At 41.1% G+C, this 25,511-nt stretch overlaps 2 protein-coding genes across 5 annotated transcripts in view; both read right to left on the reverse strand.

Moving 5' to 3' along the window:
• Positions 1–6,265, reverse strand: part of POC1B (POC1 centriolar protein B) — a 61,060-nt gene extending 54,795 nt beyond the window's left edge. Inside the window, 2 exon segments of the mRNA XM_080390967.1 lie at positions 218–274; positions 277–6,265. Of these exon segments, the coding sequence (XP_080247093.1) occupies positions 218–274; positions 277–411 (192 nt within the window). The 5' untranslated portion in view covers positions 412–6,265.
• Positions 6,266–20,784: 14,519 nt separating this feature from the next.
• Positions 20,785–25,511, reverse strand: part of ATP2B1 (ATPase plasma membrane Ca2+ transporting 1) — a 66,061-nt gene continuing 61,334 nt past the window's right edge. For all 4 annotated transcript variants that reach the window (XM_080391397.1, XM_080391396.1, XM_080391398.1 and 1 more), the window contains exon 21: positions 20,785–22,266. In XM_080391397.1, the coding sequence (XP_080247523.1) occupies positions 21,955–22,266 (312 nt within the window). In that variant the 3' untranslated portion in view covers positions 20,785–21,954. The remainder of the gene's footprint in view (positions 22,267–25,511) is intronic.

Raw genomic sequence — 25,511 nt, forward strand, 5'->3', positions numbered from 1 at the left:
ACGCGGCGGGGTAACGGGGGCCGGCGGGCCCCGCACACCCAGCGCTCCCACCGGCGGCTGCGGCAGCCGCACCGGCTGCAGCCGCGCAGCCCTTGGAGCCGGGCGACATCCGCCGGCCGCGGCACCCGCTCGCCGGCCGGCAGCCGCAGCTCGCCTTCCCGCCAGAGTGCCGCCCTGGCTGCCTGAGGTCGGGGCCAGGGCCGGGGCCGGCCCTTACCAGCGCGGAGGCCATGGGCGGAGCGGGGCGCCGCGGCAACGGCGGCTGCCGGAGCGGCGCGGCGGCCCGTCAAACCCCCCGCGCTCCAGGCGCGGCCGGCCGAGCCCCGAGCCCATCCGCGGCGCCAACGTTGCGTGTTTCAATCGGCCCATTCGCCGGCTGCCCCGCGGGGGCGGGGCCGCAGAGCGGCCCATTGATCGTGTAGGTGCTCGACTCCCTCTTAAAGGCGCAGCGCCGCCCACACCACCCGGCCAGCGGTCCGGCGGGCCGCGCCGTCCCCGCCCTGTGCGGGTGTTCCGTGGCGGGATCCGGGTCCGGGTTCGGCGGCCGCGGAGCGAAGCGCCCTGCCCCGTCCTGCTCGGTCGGGCCCGGCCCGGCCCGTTAAAGCTGCTGCCCGGTGTTTCCCAGTCCGCCCGCTGGCTGGGACGCGGCGGTTCGTGCTCGGAAAGGGCTGAGCTGCCGCGGGGGTCCGGCCCGGTGGGCCTGGTGCGGGCCGGGCGTCGCGGCCGGAGGCGGGAAACTCGACCTGGGGTTTATTCTTTAAAACAACCCCCAAACCACGGTCTCCCCCTGTCGGCCTGTGCGGGGCCCCCCGGTGCTGGGCTGGCGCCCCTGCCCGCTGGCAGCGCGGCGCTCTGCCCCTCAGGGCCGCCGGGGGCCGCGGGGGCGTGAGGCGCCTCCCGGCCGCGCAGCGCAGGGCAGGTGCCCGCAGCCGCCTCTAGCCGGGGCGCGTTCTTCCGGGTCGGTGGGCGCTGCCTCCTGAACGGCGGTTCCAGGCCAGCCGACAGCAAAGCTGAGAAAGCAAAATCTTCAAAGCTAGCGGAAGGTCGGGCCCATGCTACCTCGAATCTGTGACCCATGAACTGGCGCAGGATAACTGTTTAGCGCCTCAGACCGATTTTGCGTTAAGCTATCTTGGGCAGTTTGGCTTCTTTTTTCCCCAGTTGTTTCTTAGCCTGTTAATCTTTCTAGATTTCCAGGTCAATGGTTGTGTTTGTATGCTACAGAGTTGGCTTTAAACAGTCCCTTAATGCTCTAAAAAAGTATAGTTACTTTTTTTTTTATTTATTTTATTTTATTTTTTAAGAAAAAGTTTACAAAAGCCCTACACAGAAATGTTAATGTTAGTGCTGTGAATGTTCGTGCAGCTTCATGGTGAGCTAGGCAAGGGAACTTATCTCCCTGGGAAAACACTGCTGCAATAGCCATGCTGGTAACAAGAGGATTGGCATCAATTAGAAAAAGCGAGGGCTGCGACAGCAAAACTGTCATTCAATATGCAAGTCTTCATGAAGAAGTAACATATACTGCAATTACCCTTCTTTAAAAATCCAGTCTGCGTTTTACAGAGTTTCATCTGATACTGAACTTTTACATCTACAGAATCAGGTTAATAATTAGGCCAACTTGTAAGATTTGTCAGTTTTAGAATAGTTCCTAATCAATTGTGTTTAACCATGAAATGCACATTTAAAATAATAATTCAAAAATCCTGAAAAAACAGGATTATCACATGCATGTGAGGTTTCCATGAAAAGCTGCGAGCCACTCCTTAACACTGATGTTATACAGGCTGATAACTTGCCTTTACAGCTTCACATAAAAGTTTTTAAAAAGAAGTGGTGGGACAGGACATGCTGACTTTAACTTCGACCTAATGAAAGCTGCAGTTTTATGTCATTATTTGTTCTTGGCTTGATTTAGGTTTTTGGGTTTGGTTTGGTTTGGGTTTGTTTTCTAAACAGCTCACTCACCCGTCCCTTTGTGTTACCTTCCATGGTTTAGTTATCACAAAGTGAAATGTAACATTAAAAGAAGTTGGTAATGGTAAAGACTTAAATGTCCCACATTCTACCACTGTGCAGGAACAGTGAGTTAATTGGTTAAATTTACTTGGCCTCTGACACTATTGAAGGCTTCCAGCTGTTTCTCAACTGCTTTTCCAGATACCCTCTTTCTCCTAGGGTTTATCAGCTGTGAATGATGCCTCCCAGCAGGAGACAGCCAAACTATGTTTAGATCCTATCCCTCTGGGAAGCAGGTTTAGTACCAAACTTTGAGTGATCTGAAGTTATTCTGTGCTCTCTTTCCTTTTCTTTTGAATGAGAAACTACCCTCTGTGCTGCTGTAATTGTGTATTATGATATCTCAGTGTTTCTGGTACCTTGTGTTTTCAGGTTCAAATGTATTCTGGAGGGTCCTTAAATCCCAGTGGACCAAAGCACATGTTATTTTATTTACAGGCTGAGCTAAATGACAATACCCAGTTCTACCGAATCTTTTTCCTTTTGCCTTCTTCACAGCTGCTACACATCCAGCAGCTTACTATCCTTTAGTCATTTTGGGGTGCTAGCAATGTACTGGAATCTGTACCTGCCTGAAAAATTCCTGAATTATAAAGTTCCAGGTGAGAGGCATAAAGTGAAGGAAGGCCTGCAGTTACTGAGAGAAAGAGGGTGGCATCCCTCTTTCTAGAAATCGCTAGAGAAGTGTTTCTCAGATTGTAGGGCTTACAAAGTTAGTCTATTCCTTGCTGCTTCTCCTCACCTGAGGCCGTTTTGAAGACTCCCAAATGCTTACAGGAAGCAAAGTATTCCCTTGCCACAGACATATAATTAACTGTAATGACTGTAGTTATAAAGCTGGCAGGTAACAGTTTTTGTGCTGATTATTTTTTATTGTTAGCATGCATAGATTTTATTTTTAGAATTAGATTCTTGTAACTCCTAATAATTTAGTACAATTATGAGCTGGCATTGTTTTTTTAAGGTTGAGAATAACTGTTCTGCAATATAAAAGTGCAATCTACTGTATTAAGTTGTTGTGCACTGTGATGACAATGATAAATAGTGCATCAGAAAATATCTTCAGAATGTCATGTCTCACCAGGCTGTTGTTTCAGCAGCTGTTGATTTTTTATCAGGCACTGAGTTAAGGTAGTATATGTCCAAACAGAAATTGTGTATATGGAGGAACACTTTGAGACTGTAACTCAAGGTTCATGGCAGGCTGCATGGTCACTGTAGGAAAGGACCTAGTAAAAGTATCTGTAGAATTCAAGGACTCATAGACATACTTGGTACCCTTTGTGCATGTGTGTTGCAATGTACGTATAAATTACACTGATCACATATGGTTTCATAATAATTGAGGTAATAAAATGCATGTGCAGAAGGGGCAAACGTAATATACTAGCCCACCTAAAATTCTGTCATATCTAAAATGAGAACTTTCAACTTAATGTTAATCCTACTTTAAAATAAAACTGAGAACCCTGACTTTAATTACACGGGATCATATCGGGAGCAGCTGTGTTAGAGGCAAAGCTGTTCAGACCCCCATAGAGGCCTTTGGCCCTTGGGCTGCTGGCAGAAGGGGGACATAAGCAGGCAGTGGTGTGCTGTGGGAGCTAAAGGGGGGTGTGAGGTACGCCTTGCCAACGTGGTGTCTGTTATTCGTCCACCTACATGCAGGAGAAGAATGTAGTCTCAGGGCACAAAGACTTAATTATAGACTGTCTTACAGTTGTAGAACCATTATGCCTTATGTTCCCAGCCTCTTTCCAACCTCTGATCCTACCTTTTTTTCTCCTACATCAAAACGGTTATGAAAATAAATATTAAGACTGTAAAGTAACTTGCGGAGTACTGTTGGGGTTTTTTTGGCTCTGCTGAAATTTTCTTATCAAAATCCCATTAAATTCTGTTTGTGAACAGCAATAAGAAAATGGAAAAGAAAAGGATATCAAGTAGGTACATACAGATTTGAAAAGCAAGGATGGTTTGGAATATATATGATGTTACGTTTAGTCTAAGAAACATCCTGGGATCCTGAGAGAATTGGCAGGTGTAGTTGCTAAGCCATTCTCCATCGTATTTGAAAAGTCACAGCAGTCAGGCGATGTCCCCAGTGACTGGAGAAAAGGGAATATCACACCCAGAACTTGGGAACTACTGAGCAGTCAGCCTCACCTCTGTGCCTGGTAAGATCATGGAACAGATCCTCCTGGAAGTTGAGTTGAAGCTTATGGAAGATGAGGAGGTGATTAGAAAAAGCCAGCATGGCTTTACTGAGGGCAAATCATGCCTGACTAGTCTAGTGGCCTTCTCTGATGGAGTGACAGCATCAGTAGACAAGGGAAGTATAACTGATGTCATCTACCTGGACTTCTGTAAAGTCTTTAATACAGTCCCCCACAACATTCTTGCCTCTAAATTGGAGTGATATGGATTTGAAGGACAGACTATTAGATGGATGAGGAATTGGATGGATGGCCACATCCAGAGTTATAGTCAATGGTTCAGTGTCTAGATAGAAACCAGTAATGAGAGGTATCCTGCAAGGGTCTGTTTTGGAACCAATACTATTTAACATCTTCATTAATGGCATAGAAAGTGGGATTGAATGCACCTTCAGCAAGTTTGTGGGTGACACCAAACTGAGTGGTGCAGTTGATACAATGGAGGGAAGCAATGCCATCCAGGGGACCTTGACAGGCTTGAGAAATGGGCCTGTGCAAACCTCAAGGTTCAGCAAGGCCAAATGCAAGGTCTTGCACCTGGCTTTGGGCAATCCCCAGTACCAATATAGTGTGGGGGATGAATGACTTGGAAGCAGCCCTGTGGAGAACTTGGGACTACTGGTGAATGAAAAGCTGGACATAGGACAAGAGAAAACAGCTTCAAGTTGAACCAGGGGAGATTTAAGATGGATGTTAGGAAACATTTCTTCGCTGAAAGGGGTGTCAACCATTGGAACAGGCTGCCCAGGGAAGTGATTGAGTCACCATCCCTGGAGGTATTTAAAAGATGTGTAGATGCGGTGCTTAGGGACATGGCTTAGCAGTAGAATTGTCAGTGCCAGTTTAACAGCTGGATTCAATGGTCTTAAGGGTCTTTCCCAACCTAAATTATTCTACAATTTGATGATACTAGGAGACAGCAACGTGCACTTGCAGCCCAGAAAGCCAACCATACCATACCTGGGCTGCATAAAAAGTAACATGGCCAGCAGGCAAGGGAGGTGAATCTCCTCCTCTACTTTGCTCTCATGAGACCCCACATGGAGTACTGCGTCCAGCTCTGGGGTCTCCAGTAGAAGAAAGTCATGGACCTGCTGGAGTGGGTCCAGAGGAGGGCCACAAAAATGTTCAGAGGGCTGTTGTAGCTGACAGATATTTGAGATTTTTCCTTGTTCAGTGTATAGATTGCATTTGTACTGAAGGATAAATAAGAGAATTTAAAGTGCCCAAAGGGAAACATGTAAAGGAAAACTGCATAATTTAAAACCAGCACTTTAAACCAAACAACCACCTCGATTAGAAGCTGAGTGACAATTACTCTCCCAAAAAACTTGTCTTAAAGTCATCAGAATTTGTATAAAAGTGGGTGTGTTATCCAAAGGATTTTTTTTTCTGTTTGTTCCTTTTAATTAGACCTCTCTTAGTCTTACTTTCAATGTCACACTATAACTCACACTCTATAATGCATGTGCATTATTTGAATCTGAGAGTGTTTGCAGCCACTGATTGTTCTGATAAAGGGACTGGTTTGACTATGACATTTTCTGGGATAATCCTATTATGGTGTTTTGTAGCAGTGGCATCACTAATGGCTGGATACCTACATGCAGTTCCAAATTTAAAGAACATCTTTCTCTCTCTCTCTCTTTTTTTCTCTTTTTTTTTTTTTTTTTTTCTCCTTGCTAATGTTGTTATGGATGATCAATAGCGATAATGTTTGTTGTGTTACCAGCAACAAGGGTATGTTGGTAAATATACTTTCATTTCAATGTATTTGCATCTAGCTTTTCTAAAAATATTTAAAGCAGTGGTTTTCTAAATAGATATGGAGTACGATGGCTCTTTGCCGTTGTGTAAAATACCTGAGAAAATGTCATGCTGCAAAATTCAATGTGTTGAAATAAAGTTACTTGAGCAAATTGTTTGGTAATGTGTGTTTAAAATCAAGAACTATTTGTGTGTCTTACCCAAGTCATGAGGGTTAGAACAGGTTTGGAAGAATTTAGTACAATGTAGCAAAGGTTATAACAAATATATTAATACTTCAGCAGATGCCGTATAGAACGTCATGAGGGTTAGAACAGGTTTGGAAGAATTTAGTACAATGTAGCAAAGGTTATAACAAATATATTAATACTTCAGCAGATGCCGTATAGAATGGTGTTTATAAAATATCTTCCATTTAGCACTGCTTCACAACAGCATCACCTAGTATAATGTGGATATTAACTGCAAGAGTTCATGACAGTTGATGAACAGTGAACTGTTGTATGAAGATGCCTAGCTTGCTGAAGTATCTGCTTCTGTATGTATCGCAAGGTATGTATCACTTCACCTGAAGAATCTGGTAAGAAGAATGAACTAAAAAATGGGATAAACAGGACCAAGAGAAACAAAAATAAGAAATTCAGCTAGAAAAATGACCTCTTGATACCGGAGCTTACTTAATTTTAGAAAAAAGTGTAGCTTTTATTGAAGTCCAAACTCCATGAAACCAAATTATGGCTTGGCTGACAAATTTATGAATAAAAGGTGGCAGTAAATTTATTTGCTGAGTGTTAATGAGGAACTTGGTATTTGCACACATAGCAGAATTCATATTAGTAGGTATTTTATAAATTCATATGGTTTATTTTAAACCAGATTACATTAAAACTATGGGTAAGGTTTTCAACCATTAAACTGAAGATATAGAGAATATAAGGCATGATAAAAATGTAATACATCGTTCTTGACTCTGTTTTCAAAAGGAAAACTACTACACGCTTAACAGGCAGTCCAGTATCAGCAAGGTGTGTCAAGGTTTGTGCATTGACAGTATGTCCAAGTATGGTAGTTTAAGACTATCTTATTTCAGGTGCTTCTAATTGTGTTAATTTTGAATTTTCTTGCATTTCTGTACCATATTCATACTTAGTTGTAGTACCAAAACAGACGTAAATAAATGTGGTGGTTAGCTGCCGCCAAAAGGGGCATCATCAGTCCTTCTTTTCGTGGTGGCATTAGTGGTTGTCTAACCTAGGAGTGAAGTGGTTTAGAAAGCTAAATCAACATGAATAGTAGTGTAGTGTAGTGTAGTGATTGCTTATTTATAGTTGGTTTAGTGTTCTGCCAGTTTAGTGCATTCAACTGGTTCTTCTCAGGGTCAGATCAATGGTAACTGGCACACATTAAGCTGTTGGAGCTTGCTCTTGCTGCTGAGTATGGAACTGCTTCTTTTGACAATATTTAGCCAACACATTGTCTTAAAAGAAGTTGTCAAGCTATATACATACCCTTAGACAATTTTCCCAGTGTCATCAGCATACAGGTGCTACCTCATGCTTAACCAGTAACAACAATCCTCATGATTCCTGTGCTAATTTGCTTTTTCTGCTGCTGATAGGAGGAGGAAATGGAAATTACCTCACTGTCTGTCTTTCATAAGCTTGCTTGTCTGCACTTATCCAAGGAGGACTAGGTGAAAAAACACCTAAAGGTATCAAAAACAATGAACAGTGAAGGAACAACAGAAAAGCTAAAGCAAGCACTTGAAACAGATGACCAGAACTGCCAGGTACAAAGTATGCAAAATGGTAACAAATGTTATTTCAGAAACAAGTGAGGAAAAACAATATGCCACTATTACTGGAAAACAAGGAACGTAATGGTGCCTGACCCCCTGCAGCTACAAGTGGAGGAAAGGAGTATGTAGCTGTTAAAAAAATCACAGGAGGAGGTCAGTGTGCCAAATTGATCTTGCGGGTCCTCCACATGACTGCCAGTTTAACAAGTCTGTTTACAGTGGCAAAGAAGGGGGAACATGATATCCAGAGAGATGGAAAAGGAGGCAGAAGAGCATGTGCAGTGGAGCAGGGATGGTCTTCCACTCCACATCCTGGTGCACATAACCACGTTTTATCTGTGGCGTTAGTTTCTTCTGCTAAATGCTTGGTAGGGCCAGGGTCTGAGCCATCAGAGACTTCAGGGGCTTAGCACAGAGCGTGCTCTATGAATTCGCTTAGCAGTGTCACGGTGCTAGTCTTCCAGGTCCACGCACCCATGTATCTTCTAAAAGGGATCCTTGACTCTGTCTCTCATGACCGTTTCAGAGATGACTTGGGCACTGAATTAGAAATGTCATTGCTCTCTCCTCTGCTGCCCCTTTGTGGCATGTATCTAAGGTCTGAACCACCAGTTTATTTTACCAGGCCTGAACTAGATTTTTGTTAGTACAATTAAAAAACCTAAGAGAACGTGATTCCACGTTTCCCTTAGGTCGGTGGCCAGAGGCACAGGAATAAGGCAAGGTGATTCTGACCAGCAGTGGCAGCTGCTTCATTTTCGGGATCGTTGCAGAGAAGACTGGGTTACACACGAGAGAGAAAACCTTACAAACCTTACAGATCATATTTTTGCCACTTTACAGGCAACCCTAAATTCTGATTATTCTGTGTTCATCATTGCTACACCAGGGCAGGGACTTCTTTGTCTGGAGAAGGAAAGCAGACATCTGTAATTATTTCCACCCCCACCCCCACCCCCCCCCCACCCCCCCCTTGCAGCACTGGCTGCTCGGGCAGGAAAAGCTTTCCAACATGACAGCTGGCAAACCCACCATATGACAAACTACCACAGATGCTTCCTGCTGCTACCATATAGATTTTCTCTTGAACGTTACTTGTTTGACAGATGCACACAGAAAGATAAAGGGGGTACTAGCAGTTTCAGACTCTCAGAAGGTTTTTTTTTTAAATCATTTTTTAATTAATTAATTAATAATGAATAAATACACTGTTCCATCTGCATGCCTGCATCAAGTATAAAAGCTGCCACCATAAATGAGACACCTAGACACTGGCCTGATTCAAAGAGTAAGCAGTAATTATATCGTCTGAAATGCTGCTCATGAAATGATAAAAATCTAACCAATGAGCTCTGTTCCACTGACAAGGCACATACATACAGTGGGTCATTTTGGGAATAGAAAGTCCAAACTGCAAATATCTTGCCCACTCCACACCTCCTTTTTTTAAACTCCCTTTCCTCTGCTGCAGGAAGGCTGTATGCATGCCTAGCTGGACATGTGTCCACTTGCTGTAAGAATTCTTGCAGGGGCTCTAATATTATGAAACTTTATGCTCATCTCACATAATGACTGGTTTTGTTTCAAAGAGAGACGACTTCTGAATGGCTGAACAATGCATGTACTGTACAGTGGAAAGAAGCAGAAGGTGATATCTGTTTAATATCATGAAATGGAGCAAGGAAGAATGCCCCCAATTTTTTTGTTAAAACAAGTTTGCGAGAGCAGTGCTCAAGCTCCTTGTAACATTCTCCCATGTCAAAAAAGACTTGGTTTTATCATTTTGCACACTTCTAATCACAAGGCTGCTGCGTATGGGCACATTATACCCAGAATCTCCACCACAATCCAGTTGGAATTCCACAGGACATCTTACAGTTAGCATAAGGGTATCACAGAGACTGGTCCCAGCTGTGGGGACGGTCAATAGGGCCTCATAGTAAAGATCTGCAGCACAGCAGTAACACTGCAATCTGTGAGCCCTATAGAAAAGAAAACAGAAGTCAAAGCACCTTCCCTTTTAAAGCAAGAAGGGACATCTGGGTGGCACAGCTTTTGCAGATGCAGCAGCAGGCGTCACACAGGAAGCACGCCCTGATGGCTTCTGCCTGGTCAGAACTAACCCGGCCCTGCTTCAGCACACTGTGAGGCTGCCACCTAAGAAGTATTTTCACACCACAAATGATCACAAGGCAGCCTGTTAGAGATGATAGCACCTAACTTACTCTGTGATCTGCTTGCATCTTTTTGCACCAATTCTTACTTTTAAATTGTTTGCTGGCTTCTTTCACTGTAGTTTAAGAGAATTCATCCTTAACTAGAATTTGTTTTGAAGAACGCAGCCTGCTGTTAGATAAACCCCTTGTTCTTGCACCTAAAGAACAGACAGGGTGTGCTTTGAATTTCCCAGTTATCAGCAAAGAATGCTATGTGCTTGCTACAGCTGTCTTCAAGATCACTTCCACTGCAAGGAAGTTTTCCTGCCGTAGTATTGAATACAATCATGAAACATGTCTTCACCAAAAGCATATGAACACTTGCAGATAGGCATGTTTTACTGTGACACACCACTTAATTGTTAGGCACATTTAATTTAGGTATTTTAAATAGAAAGCACTAATTAAGTTTTACATCGGTTTACTGTTGGTGTTCTAGTCTCGTTACACTCCCTCCAACCTATCATCACTTATGTGCAATCATATAATGATCCATAACGGTTATTAAATTTTGGTATTCAGATTCACAGCACAGATCATAGGAGGTTCTCCCCCAAAACAAAACACGAGGTAAAGATGACCGAAATGCTCAAGCAAAAGTATGAGCTGTAGCACTCCTGACATACGTGCCTCAGGCTGGAGGAGGCTGCTTTAAGATACGGGCTTTTCAACTTACATATTCATTTTGCTTGCTGTTGTCACTCCTATCCTGCTTTGCTTCTGAAGCTTTCAGCAACTTCCTGCTGGTTGTGCTTTTCTTTCCACTCTCCCCTTTCAACTCCACTTAACTTCCTTCATGCACAGTGTTTTAGCTATTGCTTCCTCCATCTCCAGTTCCTGGGGTACTAGGAGCTGCAGAGGGGAATGCAGTTCTGCTTGAGTTTTGCTGACCAGAGGACAGCCCATGCAGCCGTAGCATCCAATAAGCACGAGCCTGCAGCAGCAGTTTATCCAGAAGCAGCTCCAGTGTGGTTCACCACGATGTCACAGAAGCTGTTGAAATGGTACAACTGAGGGGACACTGCAGGAAAACAGGAGCAGAGCAGAGGTAACCTAAGCCAGCATCATGGACTACAATCCTGCTGTGTGGAAGGCTCAGTTGCAAACCAATTGCAACCCCCTGCAATCAGGCAGAGCAGTTTGCTCAAAACAGGTACAGCTTTGCTGAGCAATGGACAAGGCTGACTGTAAGATATTTAACAGGATGCAACTTGTCCATACTTTCCACTGGGATAGCAAAAGACATCTCCACCACCAGATCCTCCTTGACAAGCTTCAAAGCTTGTTCAAAATCTTGGACATGGTAGACTATCAGCAGCAACAAGCATTAACAGAAAAATAAGACTTCCCCCTCAAGTTCCATTCTTGGAAATGGCTAAGCCCTTTTATTTCATAACATTACTCTCCCCCTACCCCCAAAAGCAAACCCCTTGAGCTGTATAATTTTATTAGTGGTTAAATGTATTTCTCCATGAAGTTTCCTCAAAAGGCTGATTTCCAAATTACAGTACAGCCATTGAGCCTTGCAAGACTGAAACAAGGCAAGAAAGCCACAGAAGCACTTGTCTTACATTTGGCAATACCCCAAATGCAGTCAGTTTGGAAATAACCATGTATGGCTTAACTGTTGAACGTGGACTGATCCTAAATGCAATGTTTCAAACTGGGTTTATGCTAGCATGCAGGTGTATGTTTCAACATTTCAGTCTCTTTGACAGTGATTGTCAGAGATCGAGTGTGACTTTGGAAAACACACACAGAGGGGTCTATTGATTGTGCTGATTGCCTTTGCGGACAATAATGATGACAGTTGGTGTAAAGTAGCATTCTCAAGTGGCATTTTAATCAGCTCACACTCCTCACCCAGTGATCAAAAAGCCTGTAGCACTTCTTCATTCAAAAATATAAAATGCTGATTGTGTTGATCCGTATCAAGCTGACACATGATCAATTTAGTTGATATTCAGACTTGGATTGTTTGTGAATCTTTTGAAAAAGAATGAAGTCAGTAAGATTTAAAGCTGTAATAGTTATATTCAAGTACCGACATACCTGCAGAATGGCTGAGGACCCCTGCTATCCCAAACTCTTTAAAAATGGCAGTTCAGAATACTTTTAACCTCCTGCTGTACAGTTCAGTTCATCTTTTATTGGAACATTAATACCTTTGAAATTAAATACGCTGCAATATACTGACCCTACAGAAGAAAATTCAAATGATTTCTGCACCTTTAAGGCAGAGAGCCAAATGTAGCATATTAACATTTAGTGGCGTAGGCACTCTGCCACATCTTCTAAACATACTTATTTTAAATTTGGTTTAGTTTCGAAAGCAATGTGTTATTTATAACAAGAAAAGTCTATGACAACTGTTTTGCAGACACACAGCTATTTTTTCCAATAGTTAGAATGTCAAATTTCTATTTGAATCATCGCACATTACTTTAACATTTGGTCAGCCAGCCAGCTAGTTTTACTATACAGCTTACATGTGGAATTTTGACAGAAGCTTTTCCTATTACATCCTTTCTAAGACCAGAATGGCACTTTTGTAATGTCAGGCTTCCTACATTAGCATTTAAAATTTTATATGCAATTATGTGAAAACCAGTAAAAAGACTTCAAATCTGATATAACACTAAGTTCTCCAAGTGTAACGAAGTATTTCTGTAACTCAAGGCAAAAGAGGAAGCATTTGTATGTAACGGTAGAATTGATACTGCATTTAATTTAATTTCACTGATAATTTTCTCAGTTAGATAAAAGCCTGTAACACCACCACTCTATGAACTAAGGTTAAGGATAAAAGTTAGCTTCTCAATTCCATTTAAATTATAGGCTTCTATGTCTGAAAATATATATTTCAGTGCTCTTTATTCTTGATGAGTTAGAACAATGACATAGATTTCAATAACTTAATATGCCTGCAAGTGAACTTTCTGTTTCAGAAACTGATCTTAAACACATAAAACCAGAAAGAAACCCACAATCAACCACAACAGCTTTGAGAAAAAGGAGCAGGTTCTTGCAAGAGAGCCTTTACAGAGCAGGGCAGTGAAACCACACAAATCTGCAAGTAAGTCAGCTTTTCGTTTTCCTTAGAAATAGCTACAATTTTTATTCTTTATACACCTGAAATATTTGAAAGAGCCAAATAACAAAGTGAGAAATCCTCTTCTTCCTCAAGGAGTAGCTGCTTTCCACAGGTGTGCAGCTTAACCTTCTGGAGATCACTTTAAAACCTTTGGGCTTTGCTATGAATTAGAGGCTGTTACTTTGAAGCAGCTAAGCACATCTGGCTTGTATTATGAAACACAAATATTAGAAGGCATAAGCAAAGTTTAACAGTCACCCATTGAAGACAGTTTAAAAATAGGATCACAGAATAATTCAGGTTGGAAGGGGCTTTGAGAAGCCATCTAATGGAAACTCCTGCTCAAGGCAGTAGAACTTCATGAAATTTCATTCAGATTATTTCATGAAGTATCATTCCTTCAGTGCTTGCAAAGACAAAAAGGCTGTGAATTTTCCTCACTAAAGAGTTATTTTCTGCTGAACAGTTTCCCATCTCCACACAAAAAAACCCCCAAACAACGACCAAACAAAACAAAACACCAAAAACCACTGAATAACCTGTAATTTTGAACATTTGAATACTGATTGAACCCAGGATCTCTCTTCACAGCTCAGAATATCTTCCCAGACAGCTGTCTTACAGAACTGCTTTGCACTGTGATGGGATAAGCTCAGGAAGGAGGGGAAGGGGTGGGGATTAGAAGCCACACAGAATCCATGCAGTTCAGCACCAAACAGTAACAGCTAAGCTCTGTATTACTTCTGCAACTTTCTCTCCTAAAACGAGGTGAGAAAAGCTTAAGTCCAGTTTAAGCTTCACCAACCTCTACTAAGATATGCTGCGAGTAAAAAAAAACAACAAACAAGCTAAGGTATCTCAAGCTTCCTACAAGGAGCTTTTAATTCATGACCAGTAACTTAATTCCTGACCATCTCTGAAATTTAAAAACATCACCGTTGAAGACTTTAAGGTAGATGTTAGCTTAAGTTCAGCTCACTAGAGAACTGTAAGAGCTGTAAAAACACTTAAGTAACATTATTTGTACCAGCTTCATGTTACTGACATTAGCCATAGGAAAAACTTATAATTCTTTTTATTCCTTTTTCAGCTTTTAAGATGATGATAATAAAGAAAGAGCTGCTAGGAAAAAAGAAGAGAAAAATGCATGCTTCCGTTTACTAACAGATGCTTCTACAGAGAAATGGGAACTGCAAATTGTCTTCAACACACATGCAATCCCTTTTCTTCTGCATCTAATGGCCCCATCTGTCCAAAAAAGATCAAAGCCACTGGAGACATTTTAGACAACCCGAGTGCCTCTCTTCTAAGTCGTCCTCTGGTAACAGGCCAGCAAGCATAGGTTATCATCTTGCATGCATAACTTAAAGCCTGAAAGTAGTAGCAATTTAGATAAAAACCAAGCAAGGTAAAGTTTTTATGCTTAACCACATCATTTTGGGAGTACTTCTTAAATGGTAGCATCTTTCAGTGCTGTCATCTAGAGCAGCTCATGGAAGAGGTCTTTTGACAAGACGTGTGGAAAGAACTAGCTTTGAAAAGTACACATTTTCAAGACAGAGGGACAGATTTTTTTTTCCCATTAGAAAAACAATAATATGAGTTTCACTTCAAAATTTCAAAGCCCAAAAGAGCTTAGCACCAGAATCGCTTTGCTGGTTACTTAGATCATCAGTATTCCAGAACGCCAATCGTGTCTTTACAGAACATAGCTAAAGCTGGTGCCATTTTAAGACAATGATTTTTTACTTTCCCAGTCACTCATCATTCAGAAAGGTTCACTACAGCAGAAGTGATCCAAGCTCTGCTACCACAGTAAGCGTTACAGAAGGCAAATATCAGCAAGCCCATTGGTCAGGTCAGTTTAAGATAGACGAGTGCAAGTTCCTTTCTCACTTTGGCTCAGGTTTGATCACTCCAGTGATTGATTTCTTCGTTGAGTACCATCTATGTGTATGAATAATATCCATGAGGCTAATGGGGAAACACTATAGAGTTACACCTCCTCCTCAAGAATTTCAAGATGACAGAATAGCTGAGGTTGGCAGGGACCTCTGCAGATCATCTAGTCCAACACCCTGCTCAAAGCAGGGTCAGTTACAGCAGGCTTCTCGGGGGTGTCTAGTTGGGGTTTGAGTGTCTCCAAGAATGGAGACTCCGTAACCTCTCTGGGCAACCTGGTCCAGCATTTGACCACCAACACACACACACAAAAGTTTTCTTATGTTCTAGTAAAATTTCACATTTAACTTGTGCCTGTTGCCTCTTGCCTGTCAGTGGGCACCACTGAAAAGACTCCTTTGATTCCACCCACCATACCTGCATAATTGTGGCAAATTAGACCCTTATACAGCTGAAGAACTTAACACTTGTTTTTGGGGTTGGGTGGTAGGAAGAAGAGGGGCTGTTAAGCAGGTCTTTGCTACCTGCAGCCAAGGGATCCGTACAGCACAGCACAGCCTGTGCCTGCTCATGTCAATTGTGTCACGGATCAATCGCTCCTCCATCTACAAGGGTCTGCAAGTCAGGATCGCTACACTTTATCTTTTACCTACAGGTAAGTAGGTAGTTTATTTTATAGCTACCTTACAGTAGCTTTGCATGTATTTTCCCTGTTAAAGTCCTCATAGGTCTTTTATGCATGTCTTCAAAGCCCTGCCCTTCAGACTCACTACTAGAAGAGGATCTTCAAGATATACCTGACAGAAGTCTACTGTGAGGCATAATGCTTTTGAAGTTTCCTGCCCACGGCTTAAATTTAAAAGTGTTACCCTAATTCTCAACACCTGTATATCTGCAAGCATAACCAAAGTCCTGCTGTGCACAGAGCTAGAACCTTGTCTATATACCAAGCTGCTTTCACAAGGCACAAATGAACATCAAGGGATCAGCTAGGTGAGATTTTATGAACAACCTGGGAGAAACGTTTTGTCTTAAATATTCATTTCTCCACTGCTCATTCTTATATCCATTCGCTGTTCATTCTTAGTCTAAAACCCAATTTGTCAAGCCTTCACGCTGATTAAAAGTGGAAGGAGCACATTAAGGACTATTCCCTGGCAACACCAACAGCTACACTGCACAGCAGTTTTCCAGTATGTTTACTGACACTGGGTGAGATCTTGCAGATGAAGGCAGAAGAAAAGATCACAAGGCAGGGTAGAAGGATGATGAAGGAGACAAATCCACAATTGCGCCTCTCACTCCATCTGTCCTTCGCTGATTCCCTACAGTAGTCCTTGACAGACTGGAAGGGAGAAGAGGAGAAAGGGAGAAGATGCCAAGTTTTAGATCACGTCCATACTACTGCTAGATTTATTAGAACAGATCCTAGTTGATTTGGTAAAATGAAAAAAGCAAGGAATGACTCATATTTTTGGCAATTAAAATACAACAGAAAGTACCTTTTCCAGAGTATTTTTTTTTTATTTAAAAATACTAGTTTAAGAGTGCTTTTTGGAATATGGTCCTTAATTAATTTGACTGTTACACTGATCAGAATATTAATGACTAATACATGGCAAACGAATAAAGAAAGATACACCTTTCCATCTTTAAAAGCAGTGTTGTCAGAAAGCAAATCCTAGCACTTCCTACAAAAATATTAATTCCAAGAGCTCCCTATTCCATGTAATTGGTGCCTGACCCATGTATCCTTTGACAGGTGCTATGACAAGGATTTGAATATTCTGAATTGATAGTTTTGCAGATTCTCTCCTAAAACACATAGCAGTAGCTGCCAGCCCAGTACTCAAAATAACCTATGTATTTCCCCACAAACATCAGCCTAACAGAGGCTTACCTTCAGGAGTTCTGGAGACTAGCTTAGGTCATAACTGAGTATGTTTTGTACCTGCAGCTATCAGAGCAACCAATTTGTGGAAGAGGGAAAACGCCAACTTAAATCCTGTATTTGTAAAACTGAAATTGTCAAAGGTAACAGGTGCATCTTCTAGGCTTTATTTGCAGTATGGGTTTGTTTTCTGTCTATTGTAGTATCTTAAATCAGAATTTTTGGGAAGTTAATCACACAAAGTTTAGAAGCATTTGAACTATACGCTCTGATTCTCTACAGGAGACTGAAAGCTTTTAAACAGGAAAATACAGTATTCACTTTGTGCCTTAGTAGTTATCATACAGCAATGCTAAGATTGTGCCTTTGCTAAGGAGGAAACCATAGAATGTTTTCTGTACGATTGTACTTACAGTCTTCCAGCACACTTCAGCTTCATGCCCTGTAAAGACAGGCAGCCTAGGAAAGCAGATGAAGACGTTCAGAATACTGTTAGATACTGCTAGCTTTGCAACGACTCAAAGGGATACAGAATGCATATTTGCATTTCAGTGAGCAACCACTGCTTCTTTGCTTCATTGACACTTCACCAGTATTTAAGATGCCGTGTGATGTTCCAGTATTTCATAGCGAATACTTTCATCAACCGAAAAACTTAATTCCCAGAAATTCCCTTGCTAGTCATTTTTTCCAAACTTGATTTCCCACTGCCTTCCAGCAAGGGCAAGCCAAGGAACCTTTTCAGCCTAGCAATTTCATAGATTTTTTTTTGAAAACTAGGTGGTGTCAGGTGCATGTAACAGTAGTAAAGAGTGACAGAGAAATTCACTAGATCTTGAAGATCACATATAGCTGAAGCAAGCTACTGCCCATCTTCTGCAAAGCTAGGCACCCTTATCTATCTTTTAATGGAATACATGCAGAACGCTAATGAGATCTGAAGTGGTCATAAAGTTGTATGTGAACACAGAACTAAGTCCTCTCCTGCTCCATACAGGGCTGGAGAAACCCACCTGCTTCCTTGCAGCTGTTCACATTTTGGACATCTCTTCTCTTTTTACATATAATCTCCTATTAATGCTGTGTAGTTACTATGACAGCGTAGGAGCCACGTCCAACGTGTTTCCCCTGCTGAGGGCTACTCCTTGCTTTGTCAGATTGGCAGTGTAAGCACCAACTCTAGCCTCATGCTTTGCAACTAGAATGGTGCTGCCATTGTTTAGCGGGCTCCCTTTTTCACAGTCTTCTTTCAGGTGTTTAAGCCCATTCCCATGGGTTTCTAAGCAAATCCTTGTCCTAGACCTTACTTTGAGCAAAACAGGACAAGTAGTACCTGCAGGAGGCGCTTTTGGTTTAGACACCATCTAAGCCATATCTCCTTGCTGGATGCTGCAGTTTCTTGAAGGTGGTGGTATACAGTCCAGGGAAGAAGATAAGCAGAAACAGCTTAATATTCTTGATTCTGGCCCAGAATTTCTCATGACATGGCCCTGAACAAGCAAGCCAGTTCAGTCTGGAGATATGTTGGAGCTGTACCTCCATGCTGGCCAGGCTCATCCAACAAAGTTAAGGTATTTCAGTGAGGACTTGAAATCTGTGAGATCAGAAGATATGCACTACCTGGGGAGAGGGTGGAGGTGGAAAGAAGCAGGAGCTCTTTAGAACCAAGTATTTGCACCAGAAAAGCAGTATGGACATTAAGACATTCTACTTTGATTTATGCAATGTTTAATATAATCTGGATTCTTCTAGGGCTCTGCTGAGGCTGGCACTACTACAAGTAAAAACCGAACTTATCAGGCCTTTGGAATAACTTCCCAATACAGTCAGCCATATAGGAGTTTATCATTCCATGAATATTACATTTGCTTGCTACTTTGAAACACGTTGGAAAACTTCCTGTTATTCTAAGGAAGTCCCTGAGAATGTTAGTTCACATTTTTTGACTGCTTACACTTTCTACAGACCCCTGCTGCATTTACCCATGGATTTGGCATTAAGGTATTTGTTTCCATTATTCTCTCCAGACTACTCCGTGATGCAGCATTTTCCTCTTCCTGTTAAGACCAATACAGAAAAAAAAAAAATTTATGAGTCCTTTTATATAACAAGTTCCAACCCTCCCTCTCAAAGCCAAGATTAGATGTCCCAGCATTTGTTTTATATACACATATAGCAGACATCCTAGCCACAATACTGAATTTGAAGCAACTTCAAACAGTAATCAGTCTAGAACTGCATTTGTGTTAGAAGTTACTATTGCTTGATCACAATACCATGTACACTATGACCTCTGAAAGGGAATAAGCTTAAAGTCATAGCAAAAGCTATTTTATAGAATTGGCATGCATTTCAAGTTTAAATCAGTACTGTACTGACATTCAAGAATTTCAGTCCCCATACAGACTGAGATGAACAGCACTTTTATTTATTTCAGTTACAAGAAGAAAGACAAGTAAACCTTACAACCAGAAAGGCAATGAAGGCCTCATGAGCTTAGTGATAACCATTTCATAATCTAGGCAACATGTTATGACGTCTTGAGATCACAAAGAAAGCATGCCCCCCTCTTGAACAACTTTTCCTTTTTTCTGTAAGGAAATTTCCTGTCAGAACAGCACACTGATGTTAACAGAACTGAGAGGGACCACCAATGTACAAAGCCTACATTCACCCTCCCACCCCGCCTCAAAAGGCTTAAATGTAGACTTTATTTCAAAAAAGACAACACACAGTCATGATCACAACTAGCAAAGAGGGAGAAATTAGTGTTTTCAAATGAAGTCAAATTATGATGCATTAATGAAGTTAAATGAAGATACTTTCTCACATGGCAGTGTACTTAATGAGTAAAGAAACTCTCCTCATTTTAAATCAATGCTTATCTGTCTATCGCAGTAGGGAGAAAGCAGCTTACATAAAAACTGATCCCCCTACCAAGCGATCTAGGCAAGAACTATGACGTAAGGGAAGTGCTAGAAACATGTGGGAGAAATTACTGTACAAAGTGTCAAGTGCAAACCCCCCTTGCCTAGAATTCAGTGCATTTACTTAAGTACAATAGAAAAGACTGAATTCAGGAGTGGTTGACAGTGGGATACAGTGCTACAGGTTGAACAATAACCATTAAAGGACAAACCCAAGCATGTGTGTATCCCACCACAAGGGAAAGATACGCTTGAGGTTCCTATCCTACTAATTTCTGCAGTTTGCTCTAGTATTATCTCCTTCCTCATTACCAACTTAATTCTGCACTCCTTTGAAGGGACCCCTTTAAACCACTCCAAAATACGGGATTATTTGGCAAAAAAACATTCACTTGCTGTTTTAAAGAACACAAGAGCTAGAAAAAGAAAGGAAAAAAATAAGTTTACAACTCATCTCTTCGGTTGCTCTTCTAAGCAGTATTGGACCTAGAAAACATGAAGTACCAGATCAAGTACTGTTCCATCATCCTTCACTGTTTAAACACTACAGCTGAGGCAGACCATAACTTCTTCAGTCAATTGCTAGTAGGTCAGTTTTGGTGCATAACATATTAATCAACTGAAAAATTTATTTTCACCCACGCTATATATATCAGTTCTCAGTTTTTCCTCACTTAAGTGGACAGGGATACATCTATTACGCAGTACTCACAGTAAGTCTTGGAATTTCAGGCAGACCTATTCATTCCCAAGGAGTATCCTTTTTGGCTCACTGAAGACTTTTGAGTACCTTAGCTTACATTCATTATGGATGCAGCCACCATGATTCCATTTACCCAAAGCACTATTTTTAGTGGGGCTGTTACCATCTTGAAATTGCAGTTTAAAGTTAACCAGTAATACAAAAGAGTACTTTTCAGTGTTTCCAGTGAAGGAGCTGAGAAAAAAAAATCTGTAAGAAACCATCGCTGCAATTTTATTTTAACAAAAGGGCAGATTTATTCATGTTTACAAACAAGTTCCAAAAACAAAAAGGAGAACATGTATGCTACCCACTAACAACCTTTCAAAATGCCAACAGCCCTCATGCTGCATGAAGGATTCTATAGATTAGAAAAAAAATCACAGTTCCACTCACAGTTCACCAAGACAGCACTAAACTAACATGTTTAGACAAAAACAAAGGACTAAGATTCTGATGTATTTTGATTTAATCCATTTTGCCCGGATAACAGAAATATTTCAAGCAAGTTCCATCACATATTGATGTCCTGCATTAAACAATCCTACTAAGTTCTGAACAAAAGTTATTCAGTAAGTTTCTCAAAATTTTTAAAAATTAAACAGTTGTTTCAAAACCATTAAGTAGTAAATGTATTTAAGAAACTAATTAGGACAGAGGCCATAACTTCATTAGAACACCACTGCTCATGTTTTTACAAAGCATTAGTGTTATCTATTTGGCTATTAGTATTAGCAATTTATCTACAATATTTAACAAGGTAAATTGCAGGCAAAATTTAGTACAGTTTCAATAGAAACACCCTTTTCCTGAAAATACAGCAGTATTTGAAGGACTAGTTTTTTTGTTGTTGGTTTTTTTTTGGTTTTTTTTTTTTTTCTCTGCATCATTTATAAGGAAGCTTCCCATCTATGAACAGGAACAAAAAAAGTATCTACAAACCTTGTAAACAGATCGGTATCATTTATAAACATAAATAATCCAAATTATTAACAGCCAACAGCAGAAATTAAAGTATCAATTCAACGATCCAGGGCTTCCTTGCCCTTCCCAGCCTTCCCCTCAGAAAAGGATCATGATAATCTAAAGCTCTGCTAACACACTGTTCAGGACCATTCTTAAGTACAATAGATGATCCACAGGTCACTTATGCTGAGTTACTGTTTTTCTGTCAGAGTCCATTATTACTCCCACCCCCAGAAAAGCACCCTCCAGTCTGGCAGAAAGCTTTTTTTTTAAAAAAATAAATCTACATTCGTACAAGTGTGTCTTCTGTTGAAGTCCAAGACAAGAATATCATCTTGTCCATCATAATGTGTGAGGAGACCCAGTTTCAATTTCTTTACAATGCAGCTAGTGTGTTAACATTCAGCTTACAATCAGAGTGATGTTTCCAAACTATGTAGCGGGCTCCCTGGGGATGAAGAGGTAGCAGACTTATTCATGTCTGTTGTAAGGTGAATTCCACTGTCAACCGCATTGTTATTTTTATTGGGAGAGGGTGGGGGAGTAGAGTTGCGTTTTGTTGGAGCATCATCTTCAGCATCAGTATCATCAATAAGGGGAATATGAGGCTCGGAGTCTTCTATTCTAAACTCAGGATGCGTCATAAAATTGTGAATCGAACTTCGTGTCTCAGGTTTCTCTAGCCCCTCATACAAGGAGCTACGAAATGCATTCACCACTCGGATCTGTAAACAAAGAAAAAAGGTTGTTAAAATACTGCAGATTTGCTGGTAATGGCATGGTTCTTATGAGTTTGAATCCACAAACAGCTAGACATGAGTGAATCGAATTTGTATATGATGCAGTGGAACTTGCAATAAACTGTAAAAAAAAAAATGAAAAGCATTTCAGTAGAGCACTGCCAGTCTACACAGTAGGAATAAAAAAAAAAAATTGTAAAAGTACTGCAAAAAGCTGAAGGGCCTAAAAATTCAGACATGGCACTAGAATTGTTCCGTTATTTAACATGGGCTAAGCATTTTTTTCAGAAGTGAGGCCAACAATTACTTATTTATTCACAATTAAATAAACCTCATTGAGTATTTTATTGAATACTTGGGGCAGGGGGTGGGGTGGAAGGAGGGGAGAGGCTGAAAATAAGTTAGAGGATAAAACGGTTACTAATTCTCATGCTAGGAATTAGGATGTCAACTGACTATGAAAAAGCCAAGCAAGTGTAAGCCAATGTCACAATGACCGGACACTTACAAAGAATCATGCAGAAAAGGATACCACAGTAACAGCTGTAAATATTCGAGTATATACCCATTTACCACACTAGAGCAACTTCCTTACCGAATAGCGCTTTGGAACCTTAAGATCAGAACTAGGAAATTGAATACTGTATTGTACAATTAAGTACTCACGACAGGTGGTAAATTTGAAGAGACTATTCAAGTAGCACAAAGTATCAGAGAAGCCTTTCCTCGAGTCTTCACTTTACATTGAATTCATGGACAACATTCCAAGGCTGACTATTATTTCAAGTCCTTTCATTGTTCAACATTTTTCAAATCAGAAAGCTAGGTTTACAGAATTCATAAATATTTCAGAGGGAAGTTAGATAAAATACAGCTCAGTTTTGCAAATTTTGCATGTTCTAGTTGGCTTGAATTTAAGCTTTCCTAATTATAATTTGAATGATGAAACCACCTGCCCGCACACACCCTACCCGCCACATTTTCCCACCCAGCTGCAGGAATTCAGGATACATTTTTGAACTGATAAAACAAAGTTAGGCAGAAGTCTGTGACCTCTTTTTCCAACATTTCAACAAGATAGTTTCCCCCTACTTTTAGCTCCCTATTCAATTCTCAGCATCTCTACTCTGAGCTTCAATCCTAAAGCTCCTCTGTTGCATAGCAAGCAGCAGAGCAACTCTGTAGTAAGAAGAACTTACTGTTACAAACAGTAAGTCCAATTTAAAGACTTTTTTTTAGCACATCCAAGATGACTTGTTTCAAGCTGAGAAATACGTCATGACTAGTGCTTCCAGAGTTCCTTGACACTAAACAAAGTGACTTCCAGGTGATGAAATGAAGCCAGACGGTCAAGCAGATCAAAAGCAGACTTCAAACCAGCTAAGATATACCAAACAACCTCACTGTAAACACAGAGAAGGCCTCCCCAAAATCAATGCATTATCATATTTGTTACCACAGAAAAACTGCAGATGATACAGTCTTTGGTTCTGACTGTGTTCTTTGACCTCTAGACACAGCACTGTTCCCCCACCCCTACCCCCTTCAGAGCACCTGCACAAAGACTTTTACTCAAAAGCTATTATGTCCCCATTTTTATACTACAGGTACATGGCTGAGCCCCATTAAGCATGAAAACCAGGTCGGAGGTGGGGAGCCACGCACAGGAGAGGACATAACTACCTATAAAAGGAGGACAGGGAACAGCATGAGTGTGTTTGAAAGGTAAAATATTACAACAGCTAGCACTTTACTGTTCATTACATGAAAAAACTGAGCAGACTGTTAAGGGGCTGGAATGCTACATAAGCTTTAAACAAGTCCAGCAAGCTGCATAAACTGTCTTGGCACTTACCAAGAAAACCAGCGGTGACAGTGCCAGACTAAAAGTTTGCATTGCCTTCATTTGGCATGTTGCATCCCACTGGGCCACTGATTTATGTGGCAAAATGAAATATGACTGCCTCATGGGGCTGGTTTTTTATTGCTTACAGATGGTAACTTAGAACATAAGCAGTAATGGAAAACAAATTTTGGCTTAACAGGAAAGCTGTAATTATCATCGGAATATAAGCATACCCACAATAAAGACTCGATTCCCATGCAGAACGGGTACTAAAACAAGTGGTCTAGACAGTCCTGTGAACCCAGGACCCTCAAAGAGCCCAGGCATGAAGGCAGAAACCAGACTGTCAGCATCTTAAATTTTATTTAAGTATAAATTTAGTGTTTTGAACACTTCATTTTCAACTACTCTAGACAGACGAGAGGTGTGACTATAAATAAAGTGAGGAGCAAACAAGACAATTTGTTATGTGTAATTTATACTGTCATCAGGCCTTCCTCATATTAGTACCAGAATAGCAAGGAATGCAGTAAGCACTCCACATCCTCCCAGCCAGATGGCTGCTGAAGACTTATTCATAGAAACAGCTGAACTATTTTTCCAAAGAGCTCCAAAAGAGAAACACAATGAAATAACACATCTGCTTCCCATTAACAGGTATTAGTTATCAGAAGTTGTTCTCCTGGAGGGCACAGCAGAAGGCCGTACTAAGGGAGGATCAAAAACTAGTTCTCTGCTATTGTAGCTCCATATCCGCACTGGCCATTTGATGCAACGAGGTGCTGCAGTGCCCATTAGATTCTGCTCAAATGGCAGCATGGCATGAAGTTGCTTCTCTAGAGAATTCTGAATGTCTAATTAATGTTCTTGACTGTAGTTAGGGATACAGGTTACTAATTAGCATTTTAACTAGGAGATGCCATCCTGTGCACCCTGAATTGTTAAATCTACTTTTCATTTCATGTTCTTGAGGCACACAAATTTGTAAGCTGAGCTGCTCAATACCACTGCAAGGCAGGTAAGTACCTGTCTCACCAATAGAGAACAAGTACAGAGGCAAATACTTGCACAAGCTCACACAGGAATTCTGGCCAAGCCAAGAGAAAAAACAAAACCAGAAGAGAACATTTCATTTAAGACAGCTCCCGAAATTAAGGGTCTTCATCCATCTGGCAATCTGAAAGTTTAAAAAAGCCGGGGGTGGGAGGGGAACAGGAACAACAAGCCCTCTCGGAGTTATTTTAAAAAACAATTATTTAACCAGTCTTTAGGAAGTTAGAGATGGAAGTTAAACATGTAATATATAATTAAGATTAAAAACTCTTTTAACAATAGATATTACTATAAGTATTCAACTGCAACTGTTATGGATCTTCAGACTCCA

This window comes from Falco punctatus, assembly GCF_963210335.1.
Source record: "Falco punctatus genome assembly, chromosome: 6".
In the NCBI taxonomy this organism is placed as follows: domain Eukaryota; kingdom Metazoa; phylum Chordata; class Aves; order Falconiformes; family Falconidae; genus Falco; species Falco punctatus.